This window comes from Neofelis nebulosa, chromosome 14 (assembly GCF_028018385.1).
Source record: "Neofelis nebulosa isolate mNeoNeb1 chromosome 14, mNeoNeb1.pri, whole genome shotgun sequence".
Taxonomy (NCBI): domain Eukaryota; kingdom Metazoa; phylum Chordata; class Mammalia; order Carnivora; family Felidae; genus Neofelis; species Neofelis nebulosa.
Genome location: NC_080795.1, coordinates 63,744,659 through 63,772,406, shown reverse-complemented (window position 1 = coordinate 63,772,406; position 27,748 = coordinate 63,744,659). Strand labels below are relative to the sequence as shown.

At 40.7% G+C, this 27,748-nt stretch overlaps 1 protein-coding gene across 1 annotated transcript in view; it reads right to left on the bottom strand.

Annotated features, from left to right (window-relative positions):
• DEPTOR (DEP domain containing MTOR interacting protein) overlaps nt 1-27,748 on the bottom strand; it is a 135,234-nt gene that overhangs the window by 61,617 nt on the left and 45,869 nt on the right. Inside the window, exon 4 of the mRNA XM_058698922.1 lies at nt 3,953-4,131. Within this exon, the coding sequence (XP_058554905.1) occupies nt 3,953-4,131 (179 nt within the window). The remainder of the gene's footprint in view (nt 1-3,952; nt 4,132-27,748) is intronic.

Genomic DNA, 27,748 nt, shown 5'->3' with positions numbered 1-27,748 from the left:
AATTGAGATGTCAACATGGCTACTCAGTAGATGGAGGAACTGGGATCTAATTCCTGTCTGTCTCCCTCCCAAGACAGTGTTCATCCCACTGTAGGTGGCCACACCCAGTTACTACCTCCTGGGCCAAGGAAAACATCTGAATAAGGCACAACACCTAGTAGCTACTCGTTAGCTATGCAGCCTTGGGAAAATACCTTAAAGGCTTTGAACTTATGCTTTTTTCCCCTGGAAAACTATAATATTAATAACAACAATGTCACAGAATTGCTGCTAGATTTTAATAAGATTATATATATATGTGTGTGTCCTATGTGTGAAACACATACATATTAAGTATACAACATATTAAAATCTATAAAGTATTTAGCCCAGTGCCTGATATACGGTAAACCTTAATAAATGGAAAAGCTGGATAAATATGTAGCTATGTGGTCAACTTACATACATTTGTATAAATATGGACATATATGCCTGCATGTGTGTATATACACACAGACACATATATACACATACATATGCTTGTAAGCTAATGACGCATCTAACAAGTTCCTTCTGGGTTACACAGCATCATTCACCCTTCATAAATGGTTAGAATTTCGTAAGTGGGCCTGATTTTTATGCCTACTGGTTTCAGTCTAGGGAACCACCTTTATCTAGAAACCTTCTGCTCAAAGCCTAACGTCTGACCTTCTTTAATGTTTAACCTGTGAAGTTAATTATTAGCTAGAGAATTCAGAGCTTTGCTTAAGACACTAACTGGCATTTATCATTAGCTCTAACATACACATACGTGGTAGCCATATTTTCATAACTCAAAGTTAGAACCTGTAATCTAGCAATGAATTGCTGTATTAGGAAAACTAGAACTTCCTTGGAAACTCTGATGTCTACAGACAGAGAATATGCAATCCTCCTGAAACCACGGAAAGCAAACTTTGGGGGTTAAGATTTGCCAACAGTGATGCCTTATTTTATCCTTCACATTGCAACTTCAGGGTGTTTGTGTTTATAGCATCACAAAATTACACCATAGTTGAAGTGTAATGCTCACTCTTTGGAAATCATTTGGAAACAATGTGTGGCATCCTCTGTCCTCTCTCTGAAGATGTTATAGTATCAGCCAGTGAACTGTAGTGTAAGAGGCCATTTGTGTATGGAACTTGGTATCACCAAGTTTTCTGTCTGTAGCAAAGACGACAGAACTAACTCTAACCCAAATGCACTGTTTTTCACTGTGGAAAGCCCCACACTCCAACTAAAACTCTGAGTTCACACTTACTGGCAAATACCCATTTGGACCTTACTATCTGAGTGGCCTCAGACAAACTATTTAATCTATTGGTGGTTTGGTTTCCTTTCCTGTAAAATGGAGAAAATAAGAACACCTGCCCTATGGCCAACAATATTATATTGTGCACTTAGAAGTTTGTTAAGAAGATTGATTTCATGTTAGGTGTTCTTTCCACAATAAAATACACTTAGCAACAATAACAAAAAGAATATCTGGGGCGCCTGGGTGGCTCAGTCGGTTAGGCGTCCGACTTCAGCTCGAGTCATGATCTCACGGTTGGTGGGTTCCAGCCCCGCGTGGGACTCTGTGCCGACAGCTCAGAGCCTGGAGCCTGGTTCGGATTCTGTGTCTCCCGCTCTCTCTGTCCCTCCCCAGCTCACGCTCTGTCTCTCTGTCTCTCAAAAATAAATTAAAATGTTAAAAAAGATTTTTTTTAAATAACAAAAAGGATATCTGCCTGTTTAAATAAGTTAATATTTGTGACATCATTAGAATAGTGCCCAGCACAGAGTATAAAATAGACAAATAAACAAAATTAAAAGTACACCTTCTATTGTTTGCTAATTGCTTTTAGATCCATCTTTCAGTTCGAACAAGACTAAGCTGTCTAAAGCCAGAGGCCACACTGGCACTCTTCCCTCTATTCAGCTTCTTACTGTCAGTGAGCTTAGCACATCAGCAGACATATGAGGCCATCAACAAACAGCTATGAGTTCAATCGTGGCAGCATTGCAAGGAGAAACCATCCTGGAAAACAGTGGCTTGAGGGCCTCTCTTAGGAATGCCTCTAGGTCAGTGGCTTTCAAAATACTTGACGCCAGTGCGCAGTGACAATTTTTATGTGGCAAATCAATACACACATGAATATGTCCATATGTTTATACAACTATCTAGCTGAAATCAAAGTTTTACAAAGCAATGCATAACCTCACTAGATAAAACACGCTCTGATATTTTCTGTTCTAGTTAAATCCAGTCCACTGCATCTCAAACATTAATGTGCATTCAAACCACTTGGGGATCACGTGAAAATGTAGGCTAGATTCAGCAGCACTTGGTAGAACCAGAGATTCCGTGTTTCTACCATGTTCCCGGGCGACACTTCGGGTCCCCAGACCATACTTGAAGTAGAAGTAATGCTGGCAATGGCTAAGTTTATCTCACAGCCCACTAAAGGGTTGCAATCTGCGGTTGTAAAACCCTGCTCCAATTAAGTTTGAAAGGGCCTTTCATCTCTATAATTCCGTTATTATATTCCTAACCTTGAGATAGAAATCCTAGGCCTGTGCAGAAGCAGGGCTAGGGGAGTTCACAGCAGGAATAACTCAAGTATTGCCTTTCATAGCGAGTTGGAGGCTGATGTGCCTGTCTGGTTCCTAGCCCTGTCCTCACTGTTTAGAGCTTATACTTTATGCTACTACATTAAATGAGTGCTTATTAAGAACAGGACACTGAACTGAGTGCTTTACAGCTACCCCATTTACTCCTACAATCGCCTGTGTAGATATCCCCATCTTACAGATGAGAGAAGGCAAGTAGCTGTAACTAGTGCAGCTGGGATTCCAGAGCCTATGTTTTTGTGAGAGGCAGCCTCCAGGATGGCTCTAGTGATCCTGGCCTCCTGAGATTCACACCCTTACACAGTCTTCTCTCACACCGAATAGGGCTAACCTGGTAACCGGCAGAGCACTGAAGAAGTGACAGTGTGTGACTTCCAAGGCTCACTCGGAAGGCACGGTGGTTTCTGTCTCGCACTCTCTTAGATCACTCCTTCTGCAAGAAGCTGGGCTGCCATGTCATGAGAATTTTCAAGCAGCCTCATGAAGAAGTCCATACACACTGGACTGGAACTTTCTGCCAGCTTCCCGCACCAACTTGCTAGGCACACATGTGAGCCACCGTGGAAGCCAACCTGTAGCCTGTCAAACCTTCAGACGACTGTAACCCTTGACCAACATCTTGACCACAACCTCACAAGAGACTCCCAACCCAGAACCACCCAGCTAAGCCTCTCCCGACTTCCTGACCCAAAGGAACCCTACGAGGTAACAAACAGTCACTATTGTTTTATACCTTTAATTTCTGGAGTAATTTCTTATGCAGCAATAGATAACTAATATAGTTCTTAACCAACAGGTTATATGGCATCATTATGATTCAGCCCTAAACAGAAAGTGAAACTTTTATGAGGCCTTTTGGATCACCTCTTCATTGTCACAGCTTGTACTGTGGTTCAGCAAATATTCATTCTCCTCTCGCAACCAACTTTGTGAGAAGCATCAACTTCCCATCTGGACTGGACCAGATGGCTTGCTGTAGCCGACTGGATGTGGGAGTTGGGGATGTCAAATCACATCTGAACAGAAGTTTTTGGAGACACTGTAAGAATCTGCCTCCCCTCTTTAGCTTCTGCCCTCCTCTCTGAAAACACTATATCCCAAAGAGTAGATGTTCCTTCAGCCGGGGTCCCAGAATGAGGATGCGGGGCCAGCCCAGCTGAACTTGAGCCCAGTTTGGAGACAAGCCGAGCCGACCCCAACCCCATGCAGAGGCACAGCTGACTTACAGACCCACGAGTGAGAAATAAATGCTCGTTGTTGTAAAAGTCACAAGGTCTCTGGGTTGTCTGTTACCTCGGCAAGAGCTGACCCATGTGCTCACCATGCTGTATGATGCCGTGCTCCATGAGCCGGTGACACAGCTGTTCGGCCTCCTTCCTTGTGGTGGCCTCGCCTTCCTGCACCAGCCAGTCCAGGAATTCAGACGCCATGAAGGTGCGCTCATACTTGACCCCTTCCTCTTCCCTGGGTTGCAGGAGTGTGTTTTCAGGGCTCATCAGCCTGGGAGGAAGGAAGGGAAGAAAAATAAACCTACACGGAAGGAAAGTAGTTCATTTGAAATCCTGTATCACAGGCTTCTGTGACGTATCACAGCAAAGTTATTAGACAGACAGATGTGGCTGTCATGTGCTGTTACACATGTAACTTCTAAGAGAAGGTTCTGCTTCAGGACTGAATAGGTGCATTTTCTCTTGGTAATTAAGAAAAAAAAAAGGTGGGGGGGATGACGAGTGGCTCAGTTGGTTGAGCCTCTGACTTTTGATTTTAGCTTAGGTCATGATCCCAGGGTGGCGGGATCGGGCCCCATGGTGGGCTCCTTGCTGGGTGTGGGGCCTGTTTGGGATTCTCCCTCTCTCTCTCTCTCTCTGCCCCTCCCTTACTCATTCACACACTCTCTTTCTCTCTTAAAAAAAAAAATAGACTCGTGGTGTGCCTGGCTGGCTGCATTAGTAGAGCATGTTGACTCTTGACCTCAGGGTTATAAGTTCAAGCCCCACGTTGGGTGTAGAGATTACTTAAAAAATATATTAAAAAAAAAAAAAGAAAGAAAAACGGGAAAAAACTGGAAATGTAATCTAAAACCCACATAGCACATGGCATGCAGTTTAGCCACCTTGAAAAGGAGTTATAATTTACTGACCAAGCCCCATCCCACCTTTCTAAAAAGGCTAGTATTTCTTTCCTAAAGCAAGTATTCGGTTTCCCATATCATTGAGCCAATAAGATGACCGCTGGAGACCGAACGTTTGTGTTCCCTCAAAATTCACATATTGACACGAGAATGCCCAGTGTGATGGCACTGGGAGCTGGAACCTTTGGGAAGTCATTATTTCGTGAGGGTGGAGCCCCCATGATGGGATTACTGCCCTTGCAAGAAGAGACAGAGTTTGCTTCCCCCTTCTTTCTTGATGAGGCAACAGGAGACCGTCTGCACACCAAGGAGCGGACTCTCACCAGACAGCAGAACTGCTGGCACCCTGGTCTTGACTTCCCTGCCTCCCAGCTGTGAGACATAAGAGTCTATTAAGTCACCCGGTCTACGGTTTTTGTTACAGTAGACCGAACTGATGTCAGCCATTCCTTCACAACACCCCCTCCCCACAGAAACTGTTTCTCACACCTCCCTCTCCAGCATCCTCCAACTCCCCTCGCTTCTGTCCTCACTACACTCCGAAATAGCTCCCACGGGGCCACAGCATTCTCCCTTGCAACCACACATGATGGGCACCTTGTAGGCCCCCATTTTGGTTGACATTAATCGCATGCCATTAGATGCGACTGACCATTTCCCTCGTCCAGAAGGGCATCACGCTCTCCTGTTTTCCCTCCCGTCCCGTCCCTCTGTTCTCAGCTCTTTCTCAGCTCTTTACCTCTTTCTCAGCTACCTTTGCGTTGGCTCCTCATCTCCCTGGACTTTGAAGGCTGGAATCTCTTGAGATTCAGTTCCTCCAAATACCTCTTTTCTCATTCCATAGTCACTCAGGGAAAGGTTTTAACTGCCATCCACGCCCCCCAGGATTCCCAAATTTATGTCTCTAGATCAGGCCGATATTCCCAACTCCAGACCTTTGTATCCACACAGGCCTTTCAAAGATACCTCAAAACCAACAAGCCCAGAACTGAACTCCTGTTCTTCTCCCAAACCTGGTCCTGTGCCAGTGGTGCTTCTGTCATCCCACCGGGAAAAAAGGTGGCATCCACCCACCCAGTCAGTATAAATTGTGAATTTTATGTCCCAAATCGTGCTCGTGTATGTCTAGCTCTTCCCTTCTCTGGCGCTGCCATTTCCTTAGCCCAAACACCAACACCTTTAACCTAATTAAGTCGTTTTTTAATTTGACTCTACTATGTACTCACTCTTGTTCTCAACCCAGCTCAAGCATCTAAGTCCAAACACAGCAATTAAAATTATCTTTTTAAAACTCAAACTTGATAATGTCCTACTGCTGTTGAAGACACACTTCAAAGGTTTCTCGTTGCTTTTAAGTTAAAGATTGAAATCGTTTATATGGTCTCTAATGCATGCCCGATCCTTCCCGTGTACGCCCTTCAGACCATTTTCACCTCTGACCTCTGTCTGCTTCAGAAAGAGCCTTATTATAGCTCCTCAAACATATCATACTCCATCTACCACAGGACCTTTGAATATGTTATTCTTGCAGTTGGAATGCTCTCCGCTACTTTTCCCTGTCACTCTTCTACTCCTTAAGCTTGTTTGACTCCTTATCCTTTGTATCTCGGCTATTCTGAGGTCTCCATTAGGTCATCTCATCGTTCCCTGTAAAGTCTATGTGATTACCAGATTCAAGACTACCTCCCCTATTCAACTATAAGGTCCAATAGGGTAGGGTCCATGTTTGCCCATAGCACTTTGTTCAATGAAAAATGGAACTCCATAAAATGCCAAAATCATTGTGTCATTTTCCTCTTTAAAACTATTTCTGATAAATTTCCTGTCTTCTACATCTTTCTTTCAAAAATCCTCATTTCTTTTCAAACTAACAATAATATGCAACACAAATTGTACCATTTCATTCTAGAGCAGGAAGAAACCTTAGAGACCACTGTAATCCAACCCCTTCTTCACCCACTTGAGAAAAATGTAATTCTCTAATACAATATTATGTGTCAATTATATCTGAATTTACAAAACATAATTTGCATCCAAATGAGAAAAAACTGTATGGCAGCATTCAGTGTTGTGGGTAGGAAATTTGATTAAGGTCATGCAAAGAAGCACATGATACATGTTTATAAATCATTTCCTTTGGGGGTAACTGAACCTCCATACCTGAATGTCCATTCATAGGATGTGCATTTTCCGTGCTTTTCAGACTTGGAGCCCCAATCTGCTGTGGAAAGGACACCAGGCTAGCAATTTGAAGACTTCAGTTTATTCAGAATCACTTAGCTGTAAGATGTAAAACAAGCCACTTTGCTTGGTTTCAGCCTCCTTTTCCTCGAGAGTATAATGCTATCTTCACCCATGATTGTGAGAATCATATATGAGTGTGAATAAAACAGTTTTATGGTACCAAAAGGCAAGGTATATCCCAAGGGTTACACTACTTAACCAATCACTGTGCCTACATGCCTACCCCACGCAGGATGAACTTGTGCCCCACAGCTATGAAATGACAAGGGAAACTCCTTGGTGCTCCCTCCAGTCTTTGCAGCAGATTCTTCAGAGTCCTATCATATGAAAGCCATGGCAGGGCACAGGATTGGGGGGCCCCGCACAGCTCTGCCACAAACTAATGACGTAGTTTCTCACTGCTTCTGTGTCCCCATATTAAATGAGGAAGATAATGCCTGTTCTACCTCCTTCCTTGAATTGCTATCATCATCAAAAATCTTTGGAAAGAGAAGTTCCACGTATATAAGTGTATGCTTTTATATTAAGAGTATTTATAAAAGCTATTAGCATCTAACAGAACTCATAAAAAAATCCTTCTTGCTCAGCATGTAACAAAATCTTGAAAAAATCTTTTTATTTAGACCCTTTTCCAAGTCAATCCTCTTCTGTGTTTCAATCCATCCTTAGAAAAAGCTCCTGGGCTGCCTTCCCAGGGTTAGTAACAGCTGAGTTGGGATGAGCAATAAGAATTATGCCTAATATTTTAATGACCAAGCCCTTCGAAGAAGATGAAAAGGACAGATGAGAATCTAGAAAAGATCCCTGAAGGGCTCACGTGCATGTCCAAATTAGGAATGCCACCATTTCTTCATTTATTTTGGCTCTCAAATAAGATATTGTGGCATGAAAATAGAGGAAAGCTAGTCTCCTCAGTTTTCCAGTTTTAGACATCATTTCCTCTAAGAAGTCTTCTCTGATCCCACAGATCTGGACCATGTGCCACTGTGAAAGACTCCCATAATTCCCTGCAAGGCCTTTCGAGCCCTAGGGGAATCATCCACTCATCTAAGTTTTTTGAGATGAGTGTCCTTGTCTATGTGGTGCATGGTTCTTTCCTAATATAAAAGATCCTCAAAAAGTATACGCTGAGTGAATAAATAAAACTCATTTCTATGCATTCCCTTACTGTACATCTTTACCCTAGAGTATTAAAAATGACCCCTTTAGCTATCGTCAAAGAGACAGGAGACAACAGGTGGTAGTGAGGATGTGATGAAAAGGGAACCCTTTTATATTGTTGGTGGGAATGTAAATGGGCCCAAATGGTATGGAAAACAATATGGAGGTTCCTCAAAAAATTAAAAATAGATCAACGTTATAATTCATCAATTCCACTTCTGGGTATATATTCAAAGGAAATGAAAACAGGATTTTGAACAAATATCTTCCCTCTCATGTTTACCACAGCATTATTTACAATAGCTAAGTTATGAAAACAACCCAAATGACCAACAAGACATGAACAGATAAAAAAGATGGGGTACATATATACAATGGAATAGTATTTAGCTATGAGAAAGGTAGATACCCTCCCATTTGCAACAACAATGTACTCAAGGATGGACCTTTAGTACATTATGCTAAGTGAGGTAAGTCAGACAGAGGAAGACAAGTATTGTATAATATAACTTGTATGTGGAATCTAAAAAGTGAAATCTATAAAAAAGAGAGTGGTTCACCAGGGGATTGGGTGGGGGGAGATGGATAAGACTGATGCTATTTAAGGGTACAAACTTGTAACAAGTAGCAAATAAGTCATAGAGAGCTAATGCACTGTATAATGAATACAGACAATAATATTATACTAGAATTATGTAGTATGACAACTATCACTATGTCTGTAATCATATTATGATATATAAATGTACTAAAGTAACACACTACACACTTTAAATTAGCACAATATTACGTGTCATATTTACTTTTTTAAAAAAGACATAATCTAGGGGCACCTGGGTGGCTCAGTCAGGTAAGCGTCAGACTTCGGCTCAGGTATTATCTCAGTACATGGGTTCAAGCCCCACGTCAAATTCTCTGTCAGTGCAGAGCCTGCTTCCAATCCTCTGTCTCCCTATCTCTCTGCCCCTCCCCTGCTCTCTCTCTCTCAAAAATAAATAAATAAACTTAAAAAAAAGACATAATCTAGATTAAATATAATTCTTGCCAAGCCATTATCTGATACAGAAGGTTTGATTTAGCATGGAGTCCTAAATTCTGTGGAATGACCATATAGTCCCTGACTCTAGTCAAACTATGAAAAGAAATACAGACCAACAACAACAACAACAAAAACTAACCTATAAAACCTGTGTGGAGATGAGGTGAATCTAGAGTTCCTGCTCTACCAATACTCTCCATTTATGGCACATCTGCAGATGCCTGGCTTTTCTCTCTCTTTATACCACTCTGTCCCCTTTTAGCTCCACAATTTTCCTTTCAGGGTGTGGAGAGGACAAGTGGATAGGGTTTACTTGTGTCACTTCTTGTAATCAGAAACATGATCTGCCAGGCCTCTAGAGCTCCTGCTTAGTAGCCAGCGGCCTCTGGACAAGTGACTGGTGAGCCGCTGTCGCCAATATGAGCTTTAGAAAAGAGACTGTTGGCTGGTCTGCCCGCACTGGTTCAGCTTGCCATTTAAAACATACCCCACCAGCCTTAGTTCTTCCTCATTTCTCTTTAAAATCAACTAATGTCCCTATATAGGTTCCTCTCTTTAAGATAAAGCCTCTCATGGGATTTTTTTTTACTGTTTATTTTGAGAGAGAGAGAGAGAGAGAGAGAGAGAGAGAATGAGCAGGGGAAGGGCAGAGCTAGAGGATGAGAGAATCCCAAGCAGGTTCCACACTGTCAGCACAGAGCCCAATGCAGGGCTGGAACTCATGAACTGTGAGATCATGACCTGAGCTGAAATCAAGAGTCAGCGGCTTAACTGGATGAGCCAGCCAAGCGCCCTGATTTTACTACTAATACATTGTCCTAGTGTTAAGGCAAGAGTTTGGCTTACCACTTATTCCAATGATGTTTTGCTAGATAGCAAGCTATCCCCCAATTATATTTCATTTAATATAATGTTTTCAAGGTTCATGCATGCTGTAGCATGTGTTAGTATTTCCATCCCTTCCACAATTACTATTGCCAAATAATATTCCATTGTATGGATAGACTATATTCTTCTCCTTCTTCTCCTTCTTCTTCTTCTTCTTCTTCTTCTTCTTCTTCTTCTTCTTCTTCTTCTTCTTCTTCTTCTTCTTCTTCTTTTTTTTGGATAGACTATATTCTGTTTATCCATTCATCAGTTGATGGAATCTGGATGGTTTCCATTTTGGGTTCTTATGAATAATGCTGCTGTGAACATCCACACACAAGTTTTTGTGCAGAGACATGTTTTCATTTCTCTTGGATACACATCTAGCAGTGGAGTCGCTGAGTCAGGTGGTAGCTCCGTTTCACTTTCTGGAAAACTGCCCGACTGTTGTCCTAGTGGCTGCACCACTTTCATTCCCACCAGTAACGTGCGAGGGGTCCAATTTCTCTACCTCCTGGCTAACATTTGTTATCATCCATTCTTTTTCATTAGGACCATCCTAGTGGGTGTGGTGTCTCGCTGTGGTTTTGATTTGCATTTCCCTGATGATTAATGGTATTAAGCATGTTTGCATGTGCTTATTGTCCACTTGTATATATTCTCAGGGAATATGTCTATTCAAACCCTTTGTTCATTTTGAAAATTAGCTTGTCTTTTTATTATTGAATGGTAAGTGTCTTTTTTATATTCTGGATGCAAGTCCATTATCAGACAGGTGATTTGCAAATGTTTTCTCCCATTCTGTGGGTTGTCTTTGCATTTTCTCGATGGTATTGTTTGTAACCAAAAGCTTTTAATTTTGAAGGAGTCCAAATCATCCCTTTTTCTCTTTTTGTCACTTGTGTGTTTGGTGTCACGACTAAGAAACCACTGCCCAGCCCAAGCCCGTGAATATTTATCTGTTTCTATGTCTTCTAAGAGTTTTACAGTGTGAGTCCTTACATCTAGTTCCATAATCCATTCTGAGTTCATTCTTCTATAAGGCATGGGGCTGGGGTCCAACTTCATTCTTTTGCATGTGGCTCTCCAGTCATTCCAACACTATTTGTTGAAAGATCATTTGTTCCCTGTTGAATTACAATGGCACTCATCAAAAATCAATCAACCCTGCCGGGCCTTCTTCATGCCTAGGTTCTGAAGTCACAGAATGTCAACTGCCCTGAATTATATTTATAAAGTCATCAGATTCAGGCCAGACTCAAGGGGAGGGGATACATGCAGCACCTCGTCATGGGAAGAGCAACATGCACGTATATTTGGAACCATCTTGGAGAGTAGGTACCACACTGGTTTATTTTTATTTACTAGCTGAAAGGCAATTTCAATATTTGTAGCTCATTCACAGTTTTGTCTTATCTCTTCCTCGTTTATTTATTAGTTTTTACTTTACTTAAAGTGTAGGGTAGTTTTGAAAGCATGAGATTAAAGGCAAATCCAGCCTTAAATCCTAACTCTGCATACGTGTTAGCCGCATGACCCTGCTTCCCCATGTGTATACTGGGGGTAATGACAGTGACAACTTGGGGAGTTGTGCAATATGAGTGTGATAATGCATAAATACTTCAGTCATTGTGCCAGCTGCCCCCTAAACACTGAATACAGTTTAGCCATGATGATGATGATGATGATGATGATGGTGATGATGATGGTGGTGATGGTGATGATGATAAAAGTTTTCTAGATGAAGCCACTATTTGATAAAATCAAACCCCTTTGTGACAAAATGAATTAAGATTCTGTGTGCATTTCTCTAGACAAGAATAACAACTCTATTTTAATAAGTAATCAGGAGTGTATACGATGCTCAGAAACTTACATTTTATAGAACATATTCATTTTTCGTCAAAATTGTCCCGTTATGGCCTGTAATCATGACATAAAGCCATATACCAAATATGGTGCTAGGCACCAACAATACTTGCCTCCCGTAAGCATGCACTCAACAGATTTTGATCGTGCATGTGAGTTTGATTTCCACCTTTCCTGGATATATATCTGAGTCAGATTTCCCAGACTGACTTTAAGCCAGGGGGAAGGCAGCATTACAATGGAAGGAACTGCTACATTTAGGGGCCAGTACAGAAATAGAAATAAGCTGATAACGATCTCCTTGTGCATGGAAAAAAAAATCAAAATAGTTGAAGGGCCCTCTATAACATGAGAACATACGTAAATGGTACTCAAGGGGACAAGCTACGGAGATTCACAATGACCCATATGCATTATGTGGCCAAAAAGGTGGTTTAGGATTTAGAGAGATAGAGAGATAGCTTTTTAAAAAGGCGTGTGTTAATATAATGATAAATTACTTTGAAAGGCAAAATATGTAACTCTATACGCGATAACCATTAAAAATTAAAAATTAACTCACCCAAATATTAAGACTCCTGGGGGTAGTTTGTGAATGATTTTCCTTTTCTTAATGGAATTCTCTATTACTCAAATTATTCCCCAAAGAGTATACACTATTTTTGTAACTGGGGAAAAATGTTATCAATAAAGAAATTATATTGAGGCTAAGTCTTGTTTAACCAGATGGCTCATTTCTGACAAAATGCTTATATTAATATCTAATATAATAAAGTAGTTCCCAATGTATTAATAATATACTTAGATGTATTCTCCCAACATTTAGTTTGAATGTATAACATTGACTTCTGTGATTAGCAAGAACGTATTAATAAGGAAGAAATGCTTCCATGAGCATTGGTATTCTTATGTGCTATGCTATTATCTATAGAACAGATGTCATACAGATAAATTGACATAGTTTTCATAATAATTAGGTTTGGAACGAGTACACAGAAAGCTGTTTAGTTAATATTTTTGAGTAAAAACATTACCTATTAGAAAGGGTGAGGGAAAGAAAGGAAAAGCAGCATTTCCCATTCTTTGCCAACACATTACCTTTTACTATCCTTAACTTGTCTCCATATTACACACTGAATTAAACATACTGACTTTCATCTTTTTTCTTACTCATGCTACTCCTTGACATCTCCCCTGCTCTCTTTCTCTGGAGAAATCTATTTCTCCATTCTCTACTCTTCAAAAGGAGGCAGGGGAGGTGTTCATTGCACAGTGATACAGTGAACGGGTCATTCACTTGCATCACTTGTACTTTGTTCAGGTACAAGGAAACCTGGCTTCAGGTAAAAAGGGGGGTTAAAGTCCAGCCCCGATTCCTCGGGAGCAGTCCTGTGCACAGATGAGGGACTACACCAACCTGAAGGAAAGGACAAAAAGGTCACTGGTTCTCATTTGCACTAGGGGCTAAATGACACAGTGGAGCTCTTTTAAAGGGCTGGATTAAATACTAACCCTTCTTTGAAAGTATCCCAACTAAAGCACAATCCAGGCAGATCTCTCTCTGATTCGAACTTAAAGTCAATACCATGGTTTATATATCCATTGGATTTTTAATGCACTCAAGCTAAGCTAGAAGCTTCTGAAAGATAAGACACCATGTCTTAAATGCTTTTATTTCTTAAAAAAGAAAACAAACAAACAAACAAAAACCAAACTGAGCCTAGGGAAGGCATATACATTAAGTGCTCAACAAATATTTGTTATTCAACCGACTAAAAACTAAAAATATCACAAGCGACAGAAATAGAGAAAGTTATTTGCCTTTGAAAGGTGAAATCCCTTCCTCTTTGCTTGCTATCCTAAAATCTGATGGAAGAAAAACTAGAACTTTTTCGTGATGATTTTATGCTCTGAAGAGACTGATATTCTGGAACCTGAGTTGTAATTTTCACATTGCCCATGGTTTTTAGTGTTACTGCAGTAAACATTTTCAGAACCTAAGTCAGCTTTAGACAGATACGAGTGCAACTGTAAGACCACAGTCCTAAATGGCCACATTCAGCCATGGTTTCCTAACTGCAAAATTACACAAGAAGGAGAGAAACTGAGCACTTTTACAATGAATTCAAAAAAATTCCAACTTCTGTGAGCCTTTTTTTTTTTTTTTTTAATTTTTTTTTTTCAACGTTTTTTATTTATTTTTGGGACAGAGAGAGACAGAGCATGAACGGGGGAGGGGCAGAGAGAGAGAGAGGGAGACACAGAATCGTAAACAGGCTCCAGGCTCCGAGCCGTCAGCCCAGAGCCTGACGCGGGGCTCGAACTCACGGACCGCGAGATCGTGACCTGGCTGAAGTCGGATGCTTAACCGACTGCGCCATCCAGGCGCCCCCTGTGAGCCTTTTTAAACAACTGTCAGGGGAAGCTTAGTTCTAAAACATACCATAAAGGCTCCTTTTAAGGGAATGGTTATTATTTAGTTTGGACGCTTCCATAATTATTGGAAAATAGAAGCATTTGAGGCCAAAGACAAAGAAAGAAAAGGGGTAAAGAAAGAAGTTTAAGGGAAGCAGATGAAGTAGTGAAGAAAAATTGAGGACAACACCAACTAGGGAAAATAAATATACTGCACAAAAGTAAGAAAGTGATAAAAAAAAAAAACTGAACACAATGAGAAGTGGATACTACTTTTGTGCAGGTTAATGAGCCAGGTGACAGTAGGACAACGTTGTCCTGTATATTTGTGGAAGTGGTGTGAAAGAGGAGAAAAAACAGTCTCTGCTCTCATTTTTCAAGCGAGATCTTACATTGGACAATCATAAGACTCCACTCTTGAAACAGATTTAAAAATCACTGCTTTAATACACCTGTGGTCAACTGATTTTGTGGTTTTTGTTTCAAGTTTTTATGTAAATTGTAGTTAACGTATAGTGTAATATCAGTTTCAAGAGTAGAATATAGTGATTCATCACCTACATACAACACCCAGTGCTCATCACAAGTGCCCTCCTTGATGCCCATCACCTGTCTAGCCCATCCCCCCCATCCACCTCCCTCCATCAACCCTGTTTGTTCTCTACAGTTAAGAGTCTCTTACATTTTGCCTCTTTCTCTTTTTTTTTTCTCCCTTTTCCCTATGTTCATCTGTTTTTCTCCTTAAATTGGTGGTCAACTGATTTTTAACAAGGGTTCCAAGGCCACCCAATCAGAAAGAATCATTTTTCCAACAAATTATGCTGAGATGATTAGACAGCCACGTGCAAAAAAAGAAAAAAAAAAGAGGCTGGACCCTTACCCCATACTCTGTAGAAAAATATAACTCAAAATATATTAAAGACCTAAGTAGAAGAGTTAAAACCATAAAATTTTTATAAGAAAACATAAGGGTAAATCTTCGTGACTTGGGATTGGGCAAAGGATTCTTAGGATACCAAAAGCACCAGTGACAAAAGAAAAAAATAGATGAACTGGATATTAACATTTACAACTCTTGTGCTTCAAAGACACCAGCCAGCATGTGAAAAGATAACTCACAGAATGGGAGAAAATATTTGCAAAGCATATGACTGACAATGCATTTGCATCCAGAATACATAAAGAACACTTAGGGGAGGTGGGGAGGGGTGGGCTAAATGAGTAATGGGCATTAAGGAGGGCCCTTGTTGGGATGAGCATTGGGTATTGTAAGTGATGAATCACTAAATTCAACTCCTGAAATCAATACTACACTATATGTTAGCTAACTTGAATCCATATAAAAACTTGACTTAAAGCTCAAAAATGAAAAGACAAATAACCCAATTTCAAAGTGGACTAATGATCTTCATAGACAAAAAAAGATATACCAATGGTCAATAACCGTATAGAAAGATGCTAGGCACCATTGGTCCTCAGGAACTGCAAACAAAACCACAATGAGCTATCACTTCATACCCTCTAGTAGGCAAGAATCAAAAAGTCAGATAATGATAAGTTGTTTGCAAGGATGTGGGGAAACTGGAGGCCTCATAAGCTGTTGGTGGGAATGGAAGATGTACGGCCACTTCCGAAAACATCTCAGTTCCTCAAACCACTAGACACAAAGCTACTACGCGATCCAGCCATTCTACTTCTCTATGTCCAGGAGAAATGAAAACATATGTCCACGGAAAAACTTGGTACACAAATGTTCACAGCAGCATTATTCATTACTGCCAAAAAGCAGAAACAAACCAAATATCTGTCAACTGATAAAACTGAAAATGTCATACGTGGACACAATGGAATACTATTTGGTTGCAGAAAGGAAGGACATATTGATACATGCTACAATAGGGATAAACCTTGAAAACATGACAAATGAAAGAGGACAGTCACAGAAGACCACGTACTGTATCATTCCACTCACGTGAGATGTTCAGAACAGAAAAAGCTACAGGGACACAAAGTAAACCAGTGGTTGCGTAGGGATAGATGAAAGGCCAGGGAAATGATAGCTAAGAGTTAATGAAGTGATGAAAATGTTCTAAAATTGTGGTTACGGTTGCACATATCTGTGAATATACTAAAAACTATTAAATTGTATACTTTAAATGGATCATTTGTACAGTAGGCGAGTTACATCTCAATAGAGCTGTTAAAAAATCACTACTTTGGTCATTTCACTTATTCATTCATTAGTTCAATAAATATTTATTGAGCATCTTCTATGTCCCAGGAGATGCAGAAATGAAAAGACACAGCCCTTGACCTTAAATTGGATGTCAGTGGGAAGCTTATTAAAATTAAATTAAAACCTATATGCAAGGTAGATAAATACCATAAAAGAGTTAGTAGAAGTATATAGATAATGAAAGGGAAGAAAGGCATCTAGGAGTGATCCGGTTGATTACCTCCTCCTCTGTTCCTGCCTATGAACACAAATGGTTCCAGAGACAGTGGCAATGAGAAGCAACCCTGGGTTTGAATCTCTGAACTGTGATTTCCAAGCTGTGGTTGGGCTCTACGATCCTAAATTTCCTCTTGCAGGTCATAAAGATAATAATGCTTACGTCAATGGGGTTATAAAAATTAGAGCTAATCTATAAAAGCAGCTAGCAAATAGCCTGGCACCAAGTAGCAGTGAACAAGCAATACACATAGGTACATACACACACCATGAGAGTAGACGCTTGTTGACTCTTGTCAATCCTCATCAGGTTGGGCAACAGTCCAAACTAACCAGAAGAACCAATTCCAAGTATCTGGGGACAGGAGGTGGCATTCAGGTGACAGGTGAAACACATAAAAGCCAAAGAAGTTTAATTTCTTCAAAAGAAATGTTATATTCTAACGAATGCTAACACTGATAAAAATCAATTTTGTTTAGGATGTTAAATTATAGTAGGCTACAGAGGACAATCTTTGAAAAGTACTATTTGGGTGGTGGTGGTTTCCCTAAGTGTGTGAAGCTTGTGAAAATTTATTGAGCTGCACACTCAGGATATGTGTATTTTATGTGTATTAAGCTTCAAAAGTTTAACTACAAATTGAACTTTAATACAGTTAAAAATATCTGGATTTTCTTTCTTTCTGGTCTGAAAGACTCTTTTGTCAGGGGCTCTGAAATTAATAAATGCTTTCTGTCAATTCAGTGCTGTTTTCATTTGGCGGAACAATGCCTTTGCTTACACTCCTCAGCTCTGTGTGAAGAGACTATAATTAAGTAGGGATGTTTCCATTTAGTAAATAAGCAAGAAAAACAGCATAGCAACTACACCTCTTGGACTCGTCTCTACATTTCAAGACAAAGCCACCTACAGTGGGGAGGGAGTTCCACACAAAGCCTCTAATGATGGAAGAACACCCTCCTTCCTGAAAAAGTCCCAGCCATGCCTTCCCCTGGTATCACTCTTAAAAAAATCCACTTTTACTTTGCTCCAATATGTGCCTCTTCTCTCAGAAGGTCCTGCGCCCTCTTCTACTCTGTGTGTGTTCTTTTTCCTCTTTGCTGCAGAATGTCTGGCACAGCCTCATCATGCCCTATCCCTCTTGATCCATTCACTCTAGAATCTCAGCGCTTAAAAACAAACAAGCTATTTCCTCTAGAAAAGCCTCTGAGTTCTTAATCTCTTCCAGATGGAATAAATTTGACAGTTGACGTAAGTGAGAGTCATTGGATTCAAAGCATATTGGAGATGGTATTCAATCTCTACAGGTTCATTCAGGGAATTAAAATTTTTAACTTTTTTTTTTTTTTTTAATTTTTTTTTTTTCAACGTTTTTTATTTATTTTTGGGACAGAGAGAGACAGAGCATGAACGGGGGAGGGGCAGAGAGAGAGGGAGACACAGAATCGGAAACAGGCTCCAGGCTCCGAGCCATCGGCCCAGAGCCCGACGCGGGGCTCGAACTCACGGACCGCGAGATCGTGACCTGGCTGAAGTCGGACGCTTAACCGACTGCGCCACCCAGGCGCCCCTAAAATTTTTAACTTTTAATGCTTATTGTGGGAAAGTGAAGAGTATACACTGTGAGAAACTTCTGTAGGAGCACTCTTCTCGAACTGGAGGTTTAATGCTTATTACTTAGCCCATTGCAAATTCACTTGCCTTACCTGTAAAATAACGGTGAAAATCTCTCCCTCTTAGGGTATAGGAAGAATTAAATGAAATAATGTGTGAAAAATACTCATGATGTTGCCTAGAGCAAGGAGTGCTCAGTAAATGATGGCTGATTAGTATTCTTATTCTTTGAATGTTTCTGATAAGAACCTACAATGAGAAAATACAAATAGAGTGATCTAAGATTATCAAATATCTATTACTAGTTTTACTCAAATTTGAACATTCCACAGGTTAGGAAAAAGGGAAAGGGGCTAACCATTGATTTCTTTCCTAAATAAGAATGACCAAGGTCCATGACCTCAAAGAGCTTCTGGCCAAGTTGGAGAAATGAAACACAATCACCTTGGAGAGATGGCTGCTGTAGTTACTGGGCTAGAACCCGGGATGAAACAGGTGCAGAAAGGGAGCCAGAATAACCCATTATGATTCAACCACACTCCGTACTTGCACAACAGTGGTGACTGAAAGAACCCTGTGCCAATTCCGACCATCACATCATACATGGTACACTCTCAGCAACAATAGAAAGAGCAAGTCAATTTTCCACTGACCGAGTGTGGGCAATTCTGCCTGCCTGTCCACTCAAGGAGATACAAGATCACTCATTTCAGTTCCCAGGTGGGTCTCCAGGGCTTATCAATCCGGGTCCCAGGAAACTACAAGAATGTGTACATGGGTAGTGAAAGATAGTTTATAATAAAAGAACTACTGATCTATGGGCAGTGTTAAAGGAAATGACAATGTAAAGCTCCCAGACTGGCAACATCAGTGATCATTAACAACTCTTGGTCTGAGGATTCTAGAGGGAGGGAAGTTTCCAAAGCCTAAAAGAGATGTGGGAAAGGACAGGACTGCCTGACATCAGCTGGAGCCTCCAATGGTGGGGAGGGAACAGAGAAATAAAATCCTGACCTCACGCTCTTCCCTCCCACTTACTTCCTGCTCATGCCTCCCACTGACTGAGGCAATGGCAATGCAGCCTAGTAATGCAGTCAGTCTCTGGGGAACACGGAGGGCTGGGAATGGGGAGAGAATGGATCTGGAGGACGAACAGAAATGTCTCACGTACAGGCTGGACATCTCAGCATGCTGGATGCAATTCTAGTGTAGAGAGGTAATCCGGGGTAACACAAGGATACTTTGGACTATATGCATTTTGACACCCTGCATTAGACGAGGCTCTGCTGGGCTTTATCTCTCAGTCTGCACAACAAATCCGTGAATTATGCATTTTCTTGCAATTTTAGAGATGAAAAACAGGCTCAGAAAGGTTGCATGTTTTGATGAGAGACAGGAGAAGAGCTCTGGCACATGCTTCCCCAACTCTAGAAATCTCAAATGGCTCTTTCATTTTACCAGGGTTGGCAAAGTGAATGTTACAACGACAAGGTTCACCGCCCAGCAGTTCCACGGGATCAGGAAAACATGGCAGAAATAACCAGCACAGTCAACCTCCACCGTCAGTGAACCCAGTCTGCCGTTGAAGCAGCAATGTGTTTACCTTTAAATCAGCTCTAAATGACACCTAGAGCTAGAAATCTGTAGATGACAAGCTAGGGCTGATGGCTTCTGACAGGCACAGCTGGCTTGCTGCCTGTTCCGCATGTTAACAAAGCTTGAATATTACTGCCATACGTTATATGGGGATAGCATTGCCAAGAAACAGTAAGGGGAATGTGATTTCCAAGACCAGACCCAGAGATGTTTCTCAGCCCCATTTAAAAACCTGTTCAGCTGCATACTGTTTACCGTCATCTAGTGGCGTTCATTATCGCTACCGCCCTGGCTTGAAGTTGCAGAAATTTTGCAAAGTGGAAACTGCAGACGGAAAAGCGGTTACGATCACGGGCTCTGGAGCTGGAAACCCAGGTTGGGATGGTCCCCATGATTTCTGGTAGTTCACCTTGGTGAACTTGGTGAAGTGCTTGGTATACAGTTCATCGTTATCGTCCGAATCTCCAGGGCATACACCACTGTCTCTCCAGTTCCTCTGGTCAACATCTGGCCCTAACAGCACGGACGTCACCTTGCTCTGTCATTCTCGTGCTTGCTGGTACTCTACGTTAAGCCTGATGCGTCCTGCCCACCTCCCACCAGCTGTTTTAGTGATTTACAATATTGTAATTTATCTTATCTACTTTATAATTGTGGTCAATAAACATAACATAATATTTTACCATTTTAGCCATTTTTAGGATATAGCTTAGGAGCATTAAGTACATTCACCTGACTATGCAATCATCATCACCATCCATCTTGAGAACGTTTTCATCTCCCCAAAGCGAAACTCTATATCCACTAAATAATAACTCCCTGTTCCTTCTTCCCCCCGGTCCTCGGCAACCTACTTTTTGTCTTTATGAATTTGCCTACTCTAGGGACCTCACATAAGTTGGATAATACAACATTTGTCCACTTATGACTGGCTTATTAGCATGATGCTGTCATCCACGTTGTGGCACATGTCAGAATATCCTCCCTTTTTAAAGTTTACTTATTTTATTTATTTATCTCTACACCCAACAGGGGCTCGAACTCACGACCCTGAGATCAAGAACCAGTGCTCTTCCGACTGAGCCAGCCAGGTGCCTCAGAATCTCCTTCCTTTTTAAAGCTAAATAATATTCCATTGTACATATGTACCACATTTTGTTTATCTATTCATCCATCAATGGACATTGGTTACTTTGACCTTTTGGTTAATGTAAATAATGTTGCTATGAATAGGGTTGTACAAATATCTGGTCAAGTCCCTGATTTCAATTACTTTGGGTACATACGCAAAAGTGGAATTGCGCTGGATCATATGGTAATATTACGTTTAATTTTTGAGGACCCCCCCCATACCACTTTTCATAGTGGCTACACCCTTCCCACCAGCAATGCACAAGGGTTCATCTCCCCCACATCCTCACCAACACTGTTACTTATTATTTGTTGTTTGTTTTTGTGATCACCACCCCGATGAGTATGAAGTGACCACATCATCACTTTTTGTGTTACCAATGGATCTGTGTTCCCAGATGCATTTCACTACCCCTACTTCCCAGTCTTGGGGCATAACCAAAAGTATAGACCCTGGCTAGTTCTGTTCCCAGGGAATAGGCATGAGCTCAGCTACATGACCAAACTGGCCATGAGGTTGGCTCCTAGATGGCCCTTCTCTGGCAGGCTGAAGCTGCAAGCTGTAAAAAAATTAGAAAACCAACAAAATTAGGTGAACCAGGGCTGGATGTTTTCAACATACATACACACTCTTTTCCATACTTTACACTTACAACTTATAAGGGAGTGTTTAGACAGAGAAATTGTTTGAAAATAACTGCAGTATGAAATTTTTGTAGATATTGAAAATGATAAAACAATGAGTTTGTTTTATATAGTCTCTCCAGTCCAAGGTCCCTGACAGGCAAATTATTAAACATTTTAATAACCCGTCAGGTGAAGCCCACAATTCTGCATGGCCTGTTATATAGAAACTTTTTTAAAAAAGAAAGGAAAGAGGGGCACCTGGGTGGCTTGGTCAGTTAAGCGTCTGGTTCTTGGTTTGGGCTCAGGTCATGATCTCATGGTTTGTGGGATCGAGCCCCACGTGGGGCTCTGCACTGACAGTGCAGAGACTTCTTGGGATTCTCTCTCTCCCTCTCTCTCTCTCTCTCTGCCCCTCCTTGGCTCACGTGTGCGCTCTCTCAAAATAAATAAATAAACATTAAAAAATAAATAAATGAAAAGAAAGAATAGATGGTTAGGAGCACCTAACAAGGATGCAGTTCTAGATCAAAAGTTTCCCATGACTCCACATAGAGCTGCACATATAATAAAACCCCTTAAATTTCTAAAATTGTTGTTAAACACCCTGTGAAAAGACTTTAAAGACAAAGTCCTTTAAAAATAGCATCATTTTAAAACTTTTTAAAGCAGTAATCTCTTTTTTCAAGTAAAATTTTACAGAAAATCACTTTTTTAAAAATTTCATGTTTGTAACACAACATATACTTACAAACGTTAAGCAGTGAAACCTATACGGTAGCTTTGATTACCATACACACAAAAATACAAAAAGAAGAGAAGTGGTGATATTTATTGCTCCCTCAAGAATCAGCTACAAAATCCAATTAATTTGTGCATTTTGTTTCAGTTGCCAGGGTCTAATTCTCCATGGATTGTGCACATCTCCTCATATCTTGCAAGCAGAAGCACTGACAGCTCATGTTCTAAACTATCTTTTCAATGTTTGCCTAATGAGCAGACTTGGAAGATAGTGTCTCTCTCTGAAGCAAAAGGGCAGACTGGTTTACTGTCCTGTATAATAAAGGTAATGTCTCCCTCTGTGCTAGAGAGCAGTTTGCTTTAAGACTATTACAAAAAATTCAGGTTCCTCATGCTTTCGATCCTCTTCTGTAACCCAACCCTGGCAGGTGTCATCTGGCACCCATTGTGCTCTGCTATAGGAACCAAAGCTTGCAGAACTCATTCCAGAAAATGATGATACTCTGGTTATTACTATTGCTGAGAGTAACAAACTGTCCTTTGTCTCTGACCCAGGGGTCTCCTGTCTTCTGCCGCGGCATCCAGGAAGTGATGGCACGCAAACTTGTTAGCTTGCAAATAAAATAAAATCTCAAGATTCTTAACAGTTCTTGATATTAGTTATACAGCATGGAAATCATTCCTTGTCACTCAGACAAGCAGTTGTGAAAGGAAACAACTTTTAACCTACTTACATTGCAATCTTAGGACACTCTTCAAATAAACCAAGAAGACAGGAAATGTTCACTCCAAGATTGTATGAATCACTATCAAACTGAGCAGCACATGTAAACTGCGAAAATGTCATACATAGCCAATTAGGAAGTATTTTTATTAAAGTTTGCAAAATAATTAAAATGCATTTTGAACACAAAATTGGAATCAATTCATAGAACTCAGTATCTCAGTTTGAAAAGCACTTCTATCCCAGAAATGGAACAAGATGAAGTCAAAAGCTTAAAAACTTTTAAAGACTTTTTTTTTCCCCTCCAGCTTCATGCTTTAGGGTTACATCAGTCATTAAACCTCTCTCTAGCTCATCTTCCTCATCTCTACGGTGGGATTAACTGTGTAATAACTCCCAGCATTGGGCAGGGGGCCAAATATGATAATGCGTAAGATGCTTTTTAAACCCTAAAGAGGCAAGACAAGGTGAACCTCTGGCTAGTGTTGTTTGCCATTAAAAGCAAGTTCTCTGTAGCGCTTTCATGGAACAAGTTCAGCAGCTCACAGCGATCATAGCACGCGGAGTCCTTTGTTCATTCAATAAATATTTATTGTGCCAGGCACTGGGAGGGAACAGGAAAAAGATCCCAGGGGCACATGGGAGAGAAACCTCTGATAAGATAAAACACACAAAAGGGCTTTTCCCCTTTGGATACAGTTTCTCCCTTATATTTCCCTTCAGTCCTATGGAGGAGAGAATATAAAGGAAGCCGTGGGACTTCAACAGAGATCTAATGGCATGCAGGCACTGTAAACCAATTCTTCACTCAGGTTTATACTCCTAAGCAAACTAAATAGACCATGAGTGGCTGGAGAGAGAAATTCCCACTGCTGAACAGACCAAAAGCCCTTTAGGTGAAAAACTAAACTAACGTCTTTATGAACCAGACCTAGAAGAGACCTACCTCCATGTTAAGACTGAGGTTAAATTAGAATTGAGAAGTCTCCTCTAGGTCTCAAGATAAAAATCAGGGTTAGTTAAAAATGTGCATTTAGGAGCGGCTAGGTGGCTCAGTTGGTTGAGCTTCTTACTTTTGATTTCGGTTCAGGTCATGATCCCAGGGTCATGGGATCAAGCCCTGTGTTGGGCTCTGTGCTGAGTGTGGAGCCTGCTTAAGATTCCCTCTCTCTCTCTCTCTCTCTCTCTCTCTCTCTCTCTCTCTCTCGCTCACTCTCTCTCTCCCCTTACCCTTCTCCCCTGCTCATGCTCTCTCTCTCTCTTAAGATTAAAAAAAAAAAATTAACGTTTTTAAAATGTGCATTTCAACTTTTGGTTTTAATAAGGAAAGTCCAGATTGTACCTCAAACTTATATTCTCTTTTATAGCTAACTCTATTTATCAATATATAGAGAGAACACTTGATAATCCTGAGTTCACCTTTTTCCTTAAAGAGATCTATTTTGCTAACTGCTAGATGATAATCAATCTTCGTCGTTTGGAATATGCACCTGAAATATCTTCTGCCACGTGAAGGCTGAGTACACAGATCCACCATTGTTCTTTTAAGTCACAGGTATTTCTATCCTGATGATGCAGGTTTCATATGAAAACTAAAAATTGCACTATTTGGCACAACGTGAGTTTTGTTCATGCATTGCATGTCTGAGGTATCTGGGCCCATGCAAAATTAAGTGGGAAACGGTATGCTCCTCCTGGAGACGGCGTGCCCTATCTTATGCACCTTCAGTCCATAGTGAAGGTCTGATGAACGCCTGTTGATGGAAGTGCAGTGGGACCTGAATGTTCTCAGATGAATTGCTCAAAATGACAAAGTCTGGGCATTGATCCAGGGGCACACATCCTCCTCACACTTCCGTCCAGCTGGCAGCAGTAGATGGGCAGCAAGATATGCTCATACCCTGAGGTAGGCCCTGACCTGTGTGCTTATACATCATGTTAGTTCATTTAAGCCCCACAAGAAGTCTACGAGGTCAATACAATCAATATTTTTCCATATACCAGGACGGCAACTGCAGGCACAGAGAGGTGAAGCCACTTGCCAACAAGGCACAGAGCCAGGATCCACACCCAGGCAGCCTGGCTCCCGGCTCTTAACTTCTAGGCTAGGCTAAATCTTAAAAGAATATGATAATAAGAATAATAGATACCGTTCATTTATATACTGATTGACTACTCTAATAGCAGCCGCTAACATTTCTTGGGCTCTCACTCTGTGCCTAGCACTGTGTTCAGTAATGCACAGATTGTAAATTCCTCCCAACAGCCTTTCCAAGTGGGTCTCAGCCTTGCCTCCATTTATGACTACAGATCAGAGAGTTTCAGTAGCCTGCTCAAGGTCGCAGAGCAAGCTAGTCGGAGGCCAGGACTGGAGAGCAGGGCTGGGTGACTCCGAAAACCCACACCCACTGTCACTCACTATGCAGAGGACTCCGGTCACCAGCTCTCCCATAACCTTCCTCATGGTGGGACACCCTGAAAAGGCCAGCTTTTGCCCCTTAACTGGTGTTCGTTTGAGTACCTCTGAGTTGAATTAACTGGAGCAAGATGGATACTAAGAGGTAGCAGAGTCACTGTGAGTTTTGAAATACAGCTGTGTCCTACAAAATAGCATACTGAGAAACGTCTCTATGGATAGGAAATCAAGGTGCCCAGAAATCAGCCCGGTTCACCAAAACCCCAGGCAGAAACCACCCAGTTTCACAAAGTTCTATTAATAACCCAGAACAAGCAAGCAAGAGGAGGGCAAAAAGGATGTACTGACAACACAGCCAGCCCCCTCCAGAGCTGGTGGGAGTGTGTGGAGAGCAGCGGCCTGTGCACCTGCTGCCTGGGTTCAGGTGTCCCTCTTGAGCCATATCGCCATCACACAGAAGTGATTTCATTGCCTCAGGTCCCAAATGCTCCTCCCGAAAACCAGGGTGATAATGTAATGTCCCATTTATTTTATATTGTATTTTATATTATTATTTACTATGCTATTATTTCTATTATTATTTACTATTCTATTATTACTCCATTAAGAGAGTTCAAATAAAATAATCTAGTAGAAATGTTTTGAAGAGCTTAATTTACAAATAAAAGATGTTTCTATCACACTTTTAGCATACCATGTAGATTCATCTCTTTTTTGGGGGTGCCTGGCAGGCTCAGTCAGTGGACTGTGGGACTCTTGATCTCAGGGTTGTGGGTTCAAGCCCCATGTTGGGTGTAGAGATTACTTAAAAATAAATTCTTTAAGGGGCGCCTGGGTGGCTCGGTCGGTGAAGCGTCCGACTTTGGCTCAGGTCATGATCTCATGCTTAGTGAGTTCGAGTCCCACGCTGGGCTCTGTGCTGACAGCTCAGAGCCTGGAGCCTGCTTCAGGTTCTGTGTCTCCCTCTCTCTGTCCCTCCCCTGCTCACACCCTCTCTCTGCCTCTCAAAAAAATGAATAAATGTTAAAAAAAAATTTTCTTAATAAATTCTTTAAAAAAAAGTATCTCTTTTTTTTTCTTACAATACTGTTTACTATATTCCCTGTGTTCTTTAGTCCCTAAATCTATAGGTAGATTTGTGTTGAAGGAAAATTGCTTTACTCTTCTTTTCCAATGTCTACTTAGAATTATTTCAGTTACTTTTTATAGAAAATTCCATACCCAGATATTTACAAACTCCTATAAACTACATTTTGAAGAAAACATTGATTTCATTAATTTAATTTCCACAAATAATAATGATACATCTTTCCTAATAAAAATGTTTTCTAAAATTTTGAAGAAAACACTGATTTCATTAATTTAATTTCCATAAATGATAAATAATGATACATCTTTCCTAATAATAAAAATGTTTTCTAAAATTTATTAACAACCTAGTAGCAATAAGTTTGGGCTGTGGGCTCCTAGGTTCGAATCCCAGATGTTTTTACTAGTGAGGGACCTTGAGTAAGAGCTTGAATCTCTCCCTACCACATTTTCCTCGTCCATAAAATGGATACAATTCTTCTAAATAAGGTTCATTATGATAATCAAAAAAATGGACTAGTCAGGATGTCTGATACATAGTTATCAACCAACAAATATTATCAATTGTTATTATCTTAAAAGGCAAAGAAAAAAAAGAAACATATATTTTGCAAGGCCTTCTTTCATAAATGTTAGAGATATCCTAAACAAGTATTCTGGCTTTTAAAAATATAGGAAAAAAAACTTCAATAGTAAAATAAATAAAATCCTTGAAGAGGTGAGCTGTGCACAAAACTATTTACTTCTTCACACTATTTTTTAAAGTACACAAAACTTACAAAATAATATACATGCTGAGATTTATAGAAAAGATATCCAGGGAAACATGAGAAATACAATAAAAATGATTAAAGGTACGCTAAACAAAACTGATCATGTAGGTTCACTGAGCCATCAATTCCAAAGGCCCTAAAGTTTGTTCCATGTATGTTCCAGCAACCAACAATAGGGGCCAAGACTGAGAGGCAGCAGCTAGTTCACGCAAGGTTAAATACTGATTAAA